Source organism: Lycorma delicatula, chromosome 7 (genome assembly GCF_047948215.1).
Source record: "Lycorma delicatula isolate Av1 chromosome 7, ASM4794821v1, whole genome shotgun sequence".
Lineage (NCBI taxonomy): Eukaryota > Metazoa > Arthropoda > Insecta > Hemiptera > Fulgoridae > Lycorma > Lycorma delicatula.
Genome location: NC_134461.1, coordinates 80062451 through 80076844, shown reverse-complemented (window position 1 = coordinate 80076844; position 14394 = coordinate 80062451). Strand labels below are relative to the sequence as shown.

The following is a 14394-nucleotide window of genomic DNA, read 5'->3' as shown; positions in this document are numbered from 1 at the left end:
TTTTATGGTTAAGGTTAAACAAAACGTAAGATAAAATATAAGCTAATAATACCTAACGTAGTTGAAACATTATTGCTACTTGTTTTCTAAAGGAAAGCCTTTGAATCAGTCTTTCTAATTTTTTAATTTTCATGATAATTTCAAAAGAAAACTGCCATGTTTTTCACAATAGTTTTTTATACATCACAATTAGGGTACAAACCAAAAGAATTTATTTTATCCAACTCACAGATTCTTCATTTATTTCTTGTTAACTCTATTTTAAATTACATATATAAATTAATGTTTGATGATCAGTGATAATTTATTTTCTCTCTTCATTTATCTCAGCCTCAAAAAAAGAAGATTTTCTATAATACTTCAGATCAGTTCAAATCGCAGTATTTACTCCCTAGGACATCAGAATATATGTTAAAAACTTGGACAAATTTTGGGCTTCCTTGAATGTTTGTTTACCCTAGTTAAGGGAAAGAGAAAGGATTTAAAAAAAAAAATAAATAGAAATACAGAATAAGGAATTGTCTTAAGAATTTATGATGTACTTATACTTAAGTAATTTAGTGAATTTCCTTGAATGTGTTAGTGTTAATGATCACACATCCCACACTACTTTCAACTACCTCATTTATCTTATTGTAGCTGATTAGAATTGCTTTTATGGTATCTATTGTATCTACATTAACAAGCATTCACATAAACTTACTGGAGAATGTGATTATTATTTCAGTGTTAAAATTTTAATATAATTTTCCAGTTCAGTAAAATCAATGTTCCATTATACATTCTAATAAAAAGTGAACTGAAAACAATAGTCATAATGTTACGTATGGTATTTCATTTCAGATTAACAAAAATTGTGGTTGTTGTTAAATCAGATTTTATAAATAATAATACTGATAAATACAATATTTGTTTCTTAACATATGGTGTATGAAATCAATCTGTTTTTAATGCTGAAAATGAGTCTGAATTTAAAATTTTACTGTTGTCCTAAAGTTTTGAAAAATTCCAGATTTTAATTTTGAAAATTCTTGATCTTATATGATGCATGTACGTTTTTCATTCTATAAGATTACTTTACATTTATATGCTCAGTATATATATTTTTAACTCAATAAGTTTTTAACCATGAAAAATAACTTAAGTCATGACACATCATATATCAATGATTATCAATACCTCTTCATTGAAGCGTATATGAACAAAATTCATCTACAATTCAAAACAACACAAAGCTTGTTGGGTTTGTTAACCTACTGTTTTAATAACATAATCTCTTCAGTCAGTGTGATAACTGTTTAAAGTGAATGAATAGTAAATTCTCATAATGCCTTGTAAGTGTGTGACTTTTGGAGATTTCTTTGTTACATGTATGGCGTGTTCAAGTTGAACACGCCAAAAACATTACATCTTTAATTAAAAATGTTTATGAATTGTACGTTGACTGTAAAATCAGTGTTCAGGATAAGAAATGGGCTCTTCGTATAATATGTGTTAAGTGTACCATGATATTCTGTGCTCTATCATTGAATAGCCACGACAGTGGAGGAGGGAGTAGGCTCTTTGCGAGCCAGTACGACTTTTGCAGGGGAAGGTCCACCCTCAACACCATGGCCGCTGTGCTTGAGGTGGCCAAGAGAATTGTGAGAGGCAGTCGGAAGAGTATTTGCGCTCTCGTTACTGTAGATGTGAGAAATGCATTTAACTGCATTTCTCACATCGCCATAATATAGGCAATGGAAGATCACAGGGTACCCATGTACTTATGGTGTATCATCCAATTTTACCTTGCGGCATGCAGAAATGAATGCAGGGTGCAGAGGGATTGGTTGAATGGAGCCTGTGCAGGGTGCAGGGGTGTGCCCCAGGGGTTGGTCCTTGGGCTGATCCTTTGGAATCTGATGTATGGTGGGGTATTCCAGGTCCCCCTTCTGCAGGGAGTGACCATAGTAGGATATGTGGACAACCTCACCCTGATGTTAGAGGCTACCAATCGACAAGGTGCCATTGAGAAAATAAGTGAAGCATATGTGGCGATAAATACACGGATGATGGGGGCGGACTTGTCACTCGCTCCAGACAAGACCGAGGTGGTTGCAATCTCCAGAGCAAGTAAGAGACTGAAACTGAAATTAATGCTGGAGAATAGAAGGATCGATTCAAGACCAGCAATAAAACATTTAGGAATATGGATTGATTCCAGAATGAAATTTGGCATTCATGCCATAGAAATTGCCAACAGATCAGAAAAGATGATGAGATTAATTGCTGCCCTCCTACCAAACACTGGAGGACTGACTCGTATCATAGGATGTTACTGGCCAGAGTCACATATTCTACCATGTTTTACGGGGCTGAGCTATGGGCTGACGTGACAAAATACACAAAATATAAAGGGAAGCTTGGGTGGGGGTGGTACATAGAAAATGCTGGTTGAGAATTATAGCAATGTACTGGACCATCTCAAAGAAGGCAGCCTAGATCCTGGCAGGGGTCATGACTATAGATCTAGTCACACAGCAAAGGAGGAGGCTCTGGGAACAGCAACTTTTACCACACAGGTACAAAAAATGCCTATCATTGCAGACTGAAGAAGAGCTACTTGAGGTCTGGCAGGTGCACTGGGACCAGGGGACAAAGGGCCGCTGGACCCATCACCTTATTGGTGACATTAGAAGTTGGTACAGGAGAACACATGGCTCGCTGGGATACAGTACAACACAGTTCCTGGCAGGCCATGGAGGTTGAAGGTTGAGGTCTGTGAAAGTCATACCTTCACAGACTTGGCCTAGGTTATATGGATCTATGCTCTAATTGTGATGAGGAGGGGTCTCCATATCACGTCCATTTTTGCTGCTGATGGTTTGGAGGTGAGCGTGAGGAGATGCTGGTTGCTTTGGGTGGAAGACATGTTCCGTCCCGAGGATACACAGGGCATCATGTTAAAGGGAGCCAGCGAATGGAGGGCAGTAGATAACTTTGTCAATTAGACAAGTTACATGCCTGTGAAGAGTCCCATCAGGGAATAAGACAATGGAGGGTGCTGGGCCAGACAGGCCTGTGACTGAGCGCCTAGAGGGCCTCCCGAGCATGTGGGGGTCGTTCTGGCACAGTGAGGTCATGGGCACTCCACATACTGGCACCTGACAGCGTTATTCTCCCCTTTATGAAGCAATTCTCTGTAGAGTGGTTCCAGGAAGGTGGAAGAAAAAAAATGTGTGGTTGACTTAAGAGAAAGGCACATGAAAGGCCTTGCCATTTGATTTCCTTGTGGTTTGGTGTGACCAAAAGATCACATAACTGCTTGATATTTCTGTTTCACTAATGTGTCTAGAATTTCTAAAAACACTGTATTCTATCTCTCATTGCCATCTACACTCTGACCTGCACCTCACAGTGAATTCATTTGGTTCCCAAAGTTCCTGAAAATTTGTTTTGTGAAACAGTGATGAAGTAGATATTATGGAAGAAGGAAATTGTGATTCATATTTTAAATTATAATCCAATTAGCCACATCTTATGTCATAAGTGAGCTAAACAACTTGGTAATTGATTTAAAGTTATTAAAAAAAAAATCAAACTGAATTATTTGCTCAAGATTGTAAGGTAAAAATTTACTTTAAAAAAGTACAAAAATTTTGAGCTATTGAAGCCAACATATTTGCTAAAGAAAATTACTTAGTTTACGGTTCAAATATTGATGAGCTTATGTTAAATCTGGACAAGTTTATGAACCTGAGGAGTGGTGCCTTTTCATTGATTCTTCCAGATGTAGCTTAAAAGTAGTTCTGCTTTATAATAGTAAGAAATATCCTTCTATACCAATATGTGATGGAATTAATATGAAAGAAATGTATGATGTTATGGAAATTGTGATTAAAAAAGTAAATTATAAAAAGCATAGCTGAAATTTGTGTGGAAATTTAAAAGTTATATCTCTTTGTTAAGCATGCAGTTAGGGTATACAAAATACTTTTGTTTTATTTGTGAATAATCTGAGATAGGGATCGGAATTATATAATAAAACAGTTGAAGAAATGTGGGAATTTACCTGCTGGTGAAGGAATATTAGTCATGAGCTTTTAGTTAAACCAGAAAACAAAAATTAAAGAAGGGATTTTTGTTGGCCAAGAAATAATGAAACTGGTTAGAGATGTAATGTTTAACTCTGTGTTAAACAATGTAGAACTCAGTGCTTGAACACTGTTTAAAGACACGTGCAAAAATTTTCTGAGTATCCAAAAATCACAAAAATACCAGGATATTGAAGATAGACTGATACATTCATTCAAAGCTATGGAATGTCACATTCATTAACATTTTTTTTATGTAACATGTCACATTACATAGCTCTGCATTCATATCTGAATTTCTTCCCGCCAAGTCTTGAGGTAGGTGATGCATTGTTAATGTTTCCACAAAGATATTTCAGTTTTAAAAAACTGTAACAAAATCAAATGGAATGTTAATATACCAGTTAATTATTGCTGGACTTTAACTCAAGATGTATCTGAGGCTACCTACAAGAGCAGATGCTGTTGTGGAAGAGCTTTAATGAAGTGTATGCCATTCCTTAGCATAAGTTATATTAACTTTTATAGACCTTTAATATTCCATTTCTATTAAACTGAGGGTGGTAGAAAGATACTATTTATAAATCTGTAACCTACAAAAAAAAAAGAAAAAACAATGCAGAGAAATTATCGTACTTAGAGAAAAATTAAAAAAGTTTTATTTTGTATATCACTGTAATTAAATGAAGTATGACTGAAATATCTATTTTTTTGTTTTCAAAAACAAATTTATTACAGTAAAATAGCAAATCGATATATTCAAAATCGTTTTTTTATATAGTTACTTTTTTGTTTTTAATTTTATTATAACATTATCACACTATTATGATCATTATCAGAAATCTGTCTTCTGAAGTTTTCACTATGTAGGATATCATAATCTAAATACAAAAAAAAAGTACATATTGTATTTAAAATATAACTGAAACTATGAAACCAAAATAATCTTTTAAAAAGCATTTATTTATTCGACAGAGAAAAATAATGATTTGAAATATTTTTTCTCTTTTATAAGTTATCACTTTTTCTTTATTCTGACAAAAAAATTAGGTGTAGAATATTTTTGAGTGATGAGTGATCATCAATACCAATAACGTGGGGTATTCAAATCCTTATAAAACTAATGTGCCTTTATTCTGAATTTATCTATGCACAAAAGACTATTGAGATCTGTTTATTTGTCATTTATTACAGAATAACTATTATTTATTACTGAATCAATCTTAGTAGAGTTTGGCAATTACTGTCGTTTTATTTTCTTGACTATAGTATTTCTGTTGATTTTGCACAGATATACAGATATCCAGTTGTTTATTGTTGGAATAACAACTGTTGATGGTAATAAAGACAGGCAAATTTTTTTTTGTTGTCAAAATTTGTTATATTTTATTTCAGGTACTGAGCAAAGAGTAAATGTAAGAAAAATTTATACAAATAATTACAACTTTGAAACATTTTATAATGATATAGCATTACTATTAGTATCGCCACCTATAAAACTTGATGGATATACAACAGCTCCTGTTTGTTTACCATATTCTTCAGCAAAATTTATTTCAGGTAAAAATTTATTTAGTGCCAGTTTTATAATATTTGCTTATCAATTTATTTTTTTATTATTTAATACAAATCTTCATATTGTGTATATTTATATTAAATTATATTTTAAATGTTTGCATTAAAATCATTTCAAAATGTTCGTAAAAGCACCAAGAGTGATTTATACTATGTATCTTAAAGGTCCTCAGCTTCTTTTGTTTGTCCAGTTTTAAAAAGTATATATATATATATATATATATATATATATATATATAAATATATATGTAGATTTATTGTATTAAAATGATTCTAAAACATGAGATTTTTTTATTCTCCATTCTTTTTCATGAACATAAACATTTTTATTCTGAATATTTTCACAATATTAAGAGAACATTTACACAATTATTTACATAGAACTTACTGTGGTAGAAACAGATGAGCAGTGTTCAGAACATAACAAATCTTCCAAACTGTTTGTGCATTTGTAATTTTATGAAATAGTAGTATCTATTTGAAAAATTTTTCTTTTTTTTTTAATGTAAGAAACATTACTATTATTTTTTAAGAAGAATAAAAATTGATGAGTTTGCAAGAAGTTATTTTTTTATTTAAAAAATTATTTAATTAATCTTGCGGCTCTGTAATTACGTTACTTTTGAACATAACCACATCTTACATTCAGGCAATTATTGTATCATAGAGCCAACTTTTTTTGGAAAATTTAGGAATACATTCCGTTATAAGTGGATAAGTGATTTCCAACAGAAGAGAGAAATGTAAAGATGATTTCATGAAATAGGAGGTGGTCTTGGAAATTGGATTGAGCCAGTTATGTCAGAGAATGGGTGAAATGGCAACCAACATTAAAACTTACTACTCTAGCATTCAGTTACAATGTAGCTGAAGAGTGGTGAACTGTGTGCCTTCGCTGTAAAACTATATTATACAAACAGTGAAACTTTTGGGTTTGTTCAATGTGTTTTCATACTAATTTTGGCATTCATTGTAACTGTCTAGTTCCATCTGCTAATGTAATCAAGCCCTAATTTTGAGGAAACAGTCTCTATATTTAAGAAAAGTGGTGGGATTGGAAGAACAGTGTGTATTGAAATAAACATTCAGAGAATGAGAGAAACAACGGGGAGAAGCCCTCACAGATCAGTTCATCAGCACTTAAAAGTCAGGCTTTCTTTGTCTTTTATCCAATGGATTTTACACCAAGACCTTTATACCATGATTACAAAATTATCCAATGATTTCAAGTTATCCATGGTGTGAAGGAAGGTAATTATTGTTTTAAACCTTATTATGTTTAAATCTTATGATTATGTTTAAATATTATTAAGATGAATAAGGTTTTGTCAAGGAATACTGCTCATGATAAATGAAAATGAAGGGCTTATTAATAATTGACTATTAATAAATATGAGTCTTATTTTCACCAATACAGCTTTGTAAACAAGCAAAATTTCTGTTACTGCTCTGATGCAAACCCTCAAGCAGTCCATGAGAAGTTTTTTCATAGTGCTGTGACATGCGGTTTCATTTTTTTGGCATAATCAGGGACTTTTTTCAGAACTAAAGGTAATACTATAATATACTTTTGAGTGATGTATAAACATGTTGCAAAATTCTTGAGCTTGCCTGTCACCACTTAATGACCATTTTGTCAGCAGGATAGAGGTTTGAGTCTTTCTTCTAAAACTGTCAATGAATGTTTTTAAGGATTTGTTTTCCAGTCGTGTAATCTCTCAGAATGGGCTGATGTGAGAACATGTGATTTCTTTCTGTAGGGTTGCCAAAAGACAAAGTCTTCTAGACATCCTTGTGACAAACAATCAGGCACTAAAACAACGAATTTGGGAAGAAGCTACTCAAACTTCACTGGATGTGCTTCAGAATGTGATGAATAGTTCCACCCAAGGTTTACTGAGGCTTGGAATAACTTTTGGGCTTTAGTAATATTGAGTATAGAGGAATGGTAAAAATTATCTCTATGAATTGCTGGTAGGAAGCAGAATTCAGGGTAACTAAGAAAGAGATGAGATAGGTAACTTTGAAGATGAGATAAGGTAAAGTTGAAACAGATCTTGAGATATATTCCTGGGTAGAGGAAGATGAATAATTTGATTTTTTTATTTAAAAATGTGTTTATTTTTAGTTATCATCTAACAAAGTTATTTTATAAATATATTTAAATTGTTTTATTTTTTGATTGTATCTTTTTTATCTGCATAAATTTTAAGTATGTTTATTGAAGCGTAATTTTTATATTTCTTCAGGTTTTGCTGTAGTTACTGGCTGGGGGGTTTTATCAGAGAATGGACCTCTTGCACATAAATTACAAAAAGTAACATTACCAATTTTTAACAAAAGACGTTGTGATTACTTATATCAATCTGTTAATTACAATAAATTTCTTAATAAATGCCAGTTATGTGCTGGTTTAGAATCAGGAGGGAAAGATTCATGCCAGGTATGTTAATGCAAATTACTGCTATAACTATAGATAATAACATACATGCATTAATATAAATACTAATATTGTAATCAAATAATAATGATAATGGTGATGATGATGATGATGACAACACCATTACCATTATCTTATTATCTATTTGGTGAACTGAAGATGATGAGCAAAAATATAAACGTATAATATAGTATAATATAAAAGTATAGACGATAGTAAAAATAAAAACATATTTACATAAATTTTATAGCATCTTCTCATAATTAGAACAAAATTATTTGCTTTCATATACTTAATGTAAAGAATTGTTATTTTAATGTTTATTATAAGAATTGTAAAAGAATAATATAAAAGTATAGACGATAGTAAAAATAAAAAACATATTTACATAAATTTTATAGCATCTTCTCATAATTAGAACAAAATTATTTGCTTTCATATACTTAATGTAAAGAATTGTTATTTTAATGTTTATTATAAGAATTGTAAAAGAAATGTAACTACTGAAGATTTTACTTTAAATGACTGTATTGTTGCAATTAATTATTTAAATAAATACAGTTATTAGTTTATTATACTTATATTACAATACTATTTAAATATTCTATATTAATTTACAAGAACTGTTTCATAAATTGAAAATCATTAACAAAAACAGTTTATTCTCTCCAGTTTCAACTACTTCAGTTGACTACTTCTGTCACATTGCCATTAATTGTGTCCATTTGATAAAAAGCAGTGATTAGGTGGCTATCCAAATTAAAATAGTAATATTATTTATACCCTTGGTTCTGGGCAGTACAGTAAACTATCCTAGTCAGGGGCAGTACTTTTGAGGGTAGATCGTTCTGTTCATGTAATCTCCCTCTGCCTTTTACTTTATCTCTTTTTCCTTGGATAACTACTGTTGTAATTGGTAACGGTAACTATTCTACTTTTACATATCGTGCTACTCGGAGACCTTGTAACTGGCAAGATAGCTGCGTTTTTATTGCTGAGAACTCTAACTGTGGGACTGGCTGAATCCTGTCCTGTTTTAGAGAATGCTAAAAACTCAAAAAAATTTTAATAATTTTAATCATTATACCTTTAATCCACTAAATCAACTTGCTTTTTGGATGAATGATTAACATTGTTACTATTATATGCTGTAGGACTTTAATCTAATGAAATTAATAGTTGCTACAATTTTAATCAGATTTGACTGTGAATATACAGTGGTTTTTAGTAAACATTAAAATATTGTTTATTTATTGCAAGTTATTATCTATTTACAAGATTAACTGTTAAACTATAGTTGGGTTTACAGTCTGTTATAGGGCACTGGAATGTAGTAGGATAGTAAACACAATAAACAAAAAATCTTACAAAGCCTTTCAGAACAGTAGATCAGTTTAAGTAACAATTGATTATCAACTCTGTTAACCAATTAGCCAACCAACAGATTACAACAACATGATGTAGTTTTTAAATTGATTTCCAGAAAACATATTTTGAGTGTAATTCCCTAATTAATTAATGAGTAAAATTCTAATTAACCATAATTATTTAAAGAGAAGGAAGACAATCATATTTATGAACTATCATTTTAATGGAGAAAATAATTAGAGATTAGCTGTAGATTGAAAAAGGCATTTATTTAGCTAAATGTTTTGGTTTTTAAGATCTAAATTTAACAATGAAATAAATTATTGGATTATCTCAATTTGTCATATTTGTTTAAAAATCAAATGATAAATTTTTACTGAAACTTTCTGTAGAGTTGAGGGCTATTGGAGTATAGTAACTTATTTTGAGTACTTGGAGTCTGTGTTAAAAAGCTTTTATAATAATGAAAAGACTAGAAGAATCACTGCAAAATTTAAAATACGTTTCTCTGCTAAGGAATGAATACTTTATATTGTATATCCAATATTTTCAAAAGTATTGAGACAGAGTTGTTACCTTATTAATGAAGATTATAATTTTTTTACATTTTTGATCCTTTTAATCATTTAACCATATATTTTTCATTTAATATTTTAAGGTCTTTTTTCTTTTTCTACTTTTGGTGTATCTTCCTTTATAAAGAAATTCCAATTATTTAATTAAAGTTAATTTTGAAATAGATCTTCTTATTAATTATTATATTTCTTAATCTGTTTAAATGATATTCAATATTTACATTTCATTATTGATTTAATTAAATAATGATTTAATACTTAATTTATTAAATTTTGATTAAATTATACTTTTTAAAGTTCTACACCAATTCTGCATAATTTAGAAACTACCTAATATATGTACTAATATATATATGTACTAATATATATATATATATATATATATATATATACAAACACACATACACACACAGTAAAACCTCTACAAAATGGAACCTCCAAAAAACGGAAAGCTCTTCAAAATGTACGGTTTCCCAAGTCCCGATACATTTTTATAGAAATTGATCTCTTCAAGACGGAAAACTTCAATACGGAAACGGAAAAGAAACATAGATTTTACTTTTAAATTTACGTATTGTTCTTGTCCCGTAAGACGAACAGGAAATTAAAAAAAAAAGATCGTACATTTCCACGATTTGCAAATTATAAATTCAGTAGATGATTATTATTATAATAATACAGTGATGCAACTGTTGTTTATCTAATTATACGCAATCTAATTATACACAGTCACATTCTTGGCTCCAAACTTCCGGTGTGTAAGCCGACAATTGTTAATAAAATTTGATAGCGGGCGGCAGCTTATGTAAACAATAAATGTACAATTCTGAGAATAATTTTATTCAGTGCCTTGAACACTTGGTAAAACGAGCGGCGCATTGCTGTGGATATAGGCTGACGGCTGGCTTCCCGCGCTATTAACTATCCTAACTCTGACAATGTATTGCATACTTTTTTTTTTCAACCTTATTAAACACCCCAGGGCAACTGGTCCTCGCCGTTAAGCAAAACTCAGTCGACCTGTAGTGTCGTGGCAGCAGACTGCCCACCCTGTTGCACCCCAATATGAGGTTTCTCCCGTCGGGGTCCCCCCAGCATCCTCGAAGGAGGCAACCTCCTCTGCTAGAAGGCTACTCTTCCCGGCCCTAACCTAATGGATCCAGGCATGAATTTCGCATGCCCTTCACCCCAGCGCGTCACTCACACACCTCGAGGGGAATGTATTGCATACTATGTATACAGAGCTATACGAGATGTTTTCGTAAAGGAATGACTGTTCCACCCATCCTATCAGTCTATCTCTCTCGCACGCAATGTGCATTGCTATACGCCGTCCACTATAAGCAGTAGTATAGGTTTCATTTTGTTGTCGAAGTAAATTGTTATAGTTCGCGTTCTGTTTGTTATCTGTAGAGAGTTTGAGTACAATACATACGTGCCTTTCCTTCTAGTTTAATCTAACAGTTTAAAAACTGTAACTTATTTTAGTTTTAGTTATGTGCGTTTTTCTTCTTTTAAAATTTTGCTCATAATTATGCGGAGGAAAAATACTTTACGTTTAAAGAACAAAATAGAGGTTATTAATTTAATTTCTAAAACGAACGTTCAAGAACTTAATGAAAAGTTTAATTGTGGAAAATCACAAATTTACATTTTAAAAGATAAAGATAAAATCAAGGATGCACGGTTGAAAGCTGAAAGGAATGCTTATTATAGACGGAAAACTAAAAGCAAAAATGAAGAAATAAATTTAATTTTATTTAAATGGTTCATACATGCAAGATCAAAAAATCTTCTATTTCGGAGCCTCTCCTGCAACAAAGGTGAAAGAAATTGCATCGAAGTTAGGGGTTACTACATTTAACGTTTCTAAAGGATGGCTAGAAAAATTTCGTGTGAGGCATTCTATTTCGTAAAATAAAATTTCGGGCGAGGCTAAAGATGTGGACACAAGAAATAGTTATTAAGGTTGAATTTCAAAAAATCTAGAAATTGGATTTTAGATATTTACATGAAGATTACACACATCAAAAATCAAGTTGAGATCTTCATTTGCTACCGAAAAATTCAAATAAATAGCCTTGTTAAAAAAAATCTCAAATTACATTTTATCCTTTTAAACTCGTAATTTCAAAAAATCCTTTTTTAGGGTGCATTTGCACTATAAGAGAACATCTATAAAAATTTTCATCAATCTATCTTCAGTAGTTTTTGTTGGGTGTTAAAGAATCAGTCAGTCATCAATCAGGACAAATTGCTTTTTATAGGTACAGATATATTCTATAGAGAAGAGTCCGACGCCGGATGGCGTCTCGGCCGAGATCATTAGAGTTTTTGATAAGAGGTCTCCACTGTTCTGATTGGAAGCATTTAATTTGGCAGTTAGAAATGAGACGATACCCAGAGAATGGAAGGAGGGTGGAGGATACAGGCCCTTGGCTCTGATTAACACCGTTGAAAAAGTGTTTGAGGCCTTCTAGCAAGGAGATTGGAGGTCGAACTGGAGAAGAGTGGCGGGCTGCTGTCTCCGAAGCAGTTCGGATTCCGCAAGGGACAGTCTACGGTAGGTGCAGTTATGCGTGGTATGTAGTTAGCAAGAGAGGCAGCTGCGGGCACAACACATACACGGAAAATCCCGCAGGTGATTTTAGTGGATGTTAAGATCGCTTTTCATAGTGTTGTTTGGAAGGCGATATTAGATCTGTTTCTGAAGAGACGAGTCGCTCCTTACCTTGTCAGGATGATCCAGGAATATCTGGCAGATAGGGAGCTGAGGATTACAGCGGAGGAGGGCGACGAGGTCGTCGTGCGGATGGAGCGAGGGGTGCCCCCAGGGTTCAATCCTGGGCCTCTTCTTATGGAACTTGTGTATGACGGCCTTCTTGGCATTAGTGTCCCTGAAGGGTTAGAATTACTGGCATATGCTGACAACACGTGTAGAAACGTGTAGAAAGGTGGCTGTTACCAGAGTGATGATGAATAATAGAGGCTCCAGAACTTCCAAATGGAAAATCACCGCGTCTATGGTAACCTCTATCATTATGTATGCGGTCCCAATGTGGCAAGATGTTCTTGGGAAACAATGGAACCGACAGCAAATGCACAGTATGTATGGCAGATTGGCAATTAGGGTGATACAGGCATATCGATCAGTCTCTCTTGAGGCAGTGCTGGTGGTGGCAGGAATGCCACCGCTAGATCTGTTGGTTAAAGAGCAATCTGAGAAATATAACGGCAGGAATGTGGTGAAGGCCAGGGATTAACTAATTGTGTACTGGTAGAGATGTAGATGTGAGATTGTGTATTGGGAGAGATGGTGTAGTGCTGACACCGGTAAGTGGACAAAGTGACTGATCCTGGACATAGAAAGCTGGATTAATAGAGGGCATGGGGAGGTGGATTTTGGATGGCCCAGTGGTTTATAGACCACGGATCGTTCAATGCCTATCTCCATGCCAGGAGGAGACATAGTTCTTCAATATACCAGTAGTGTGAGGAAGATTATGATATAGAGCAAAAACCTTTTAAGATGCTGGAGAAGGGAGATAGAGAGGGCATTTGAAGAGAATGTGACACTGGAGGATGTGATACATTGCATGATGAATTCATCAACTGAATGGGACCAATGTAGGAACTGGTTTAAGTGGTTTCCTCTCATGTAAAGTGCAAGAAGAAGACAGAGGGCTCCACCAGGATTGCCATTGCTGTGTGCCCCCATGGGACGCTGAAAACCCTCATGGAAGGATGACACAGGTGGCACCTGTTAAAATATGCATGGTGAAGATGATAAGCCTTTGGGTGTTTCCATCACCACATCGTGAGAGGGAGTGGGTTTTTAGTGGGTCCGATGGTGCTGATGGTGAACCCCAGACACCCAGTATGTATGGGCTGTTGGGCTTTTGGTTGAGGCAAATTTTCCCACTTCTGATGTAAAAAAAAAGATTTATTTCTGTATCATTCCCTCTTAATCTAGTTTTACACCTGATTAGCTTATTATAGATAGATTTTTTAAAAAATTAGAAATATTGTTGTTTGGTGAACACAATTTAAAATGGAAAATTTCATTGGTTCTATGATTGAGACAAATTGTTGAATACTTATTTCATGAAAATCACTGACATCAATCTGGAGTGGAACACTAACAGATACATATAAGTAAGACAAACCAGCTCTTCCATTTTACCTGGGACAGTTCAGTAAATGGAAAAGAAAAAAGTAGATTATTTGACAGATAAGAAATAGAATTAAATAATGATATGATCTCTATAACATGTTATGATTAAATCTGAGAAGAAAGAAATACTTTTCTGTAATGTAAAAAAACTTTTTTAATGCTAAAAAATTTTCTTTGTTGTTTCTTATG

At 33.0% G+C, this 14394-nt stretch overlaps 1 protein-coding gene across 1 annotated transcript in view; it reads left to right on the top strand.

The window, feature by feature from the left end:
- LOC142327695 (trypsin-1-like) overlaps positions 1-14394 on the top strand; it is a 41920-nt gene that overhangs the window by 24688 nt on the left and 2838 nt on the right. Inside the window, exons 6-7 of the mRNA XM_075370944.1 lie at positions 5469-5633; positions 7898-8091. Coding sequence (XP_075227059.1) covers positions 5469-5633; positions 7898-8091 — 359 coding nt within the window. The remainder of the gene's footprint in view (positions 1-5468; positions 5634-7897; positions 8092-14394) is intronic.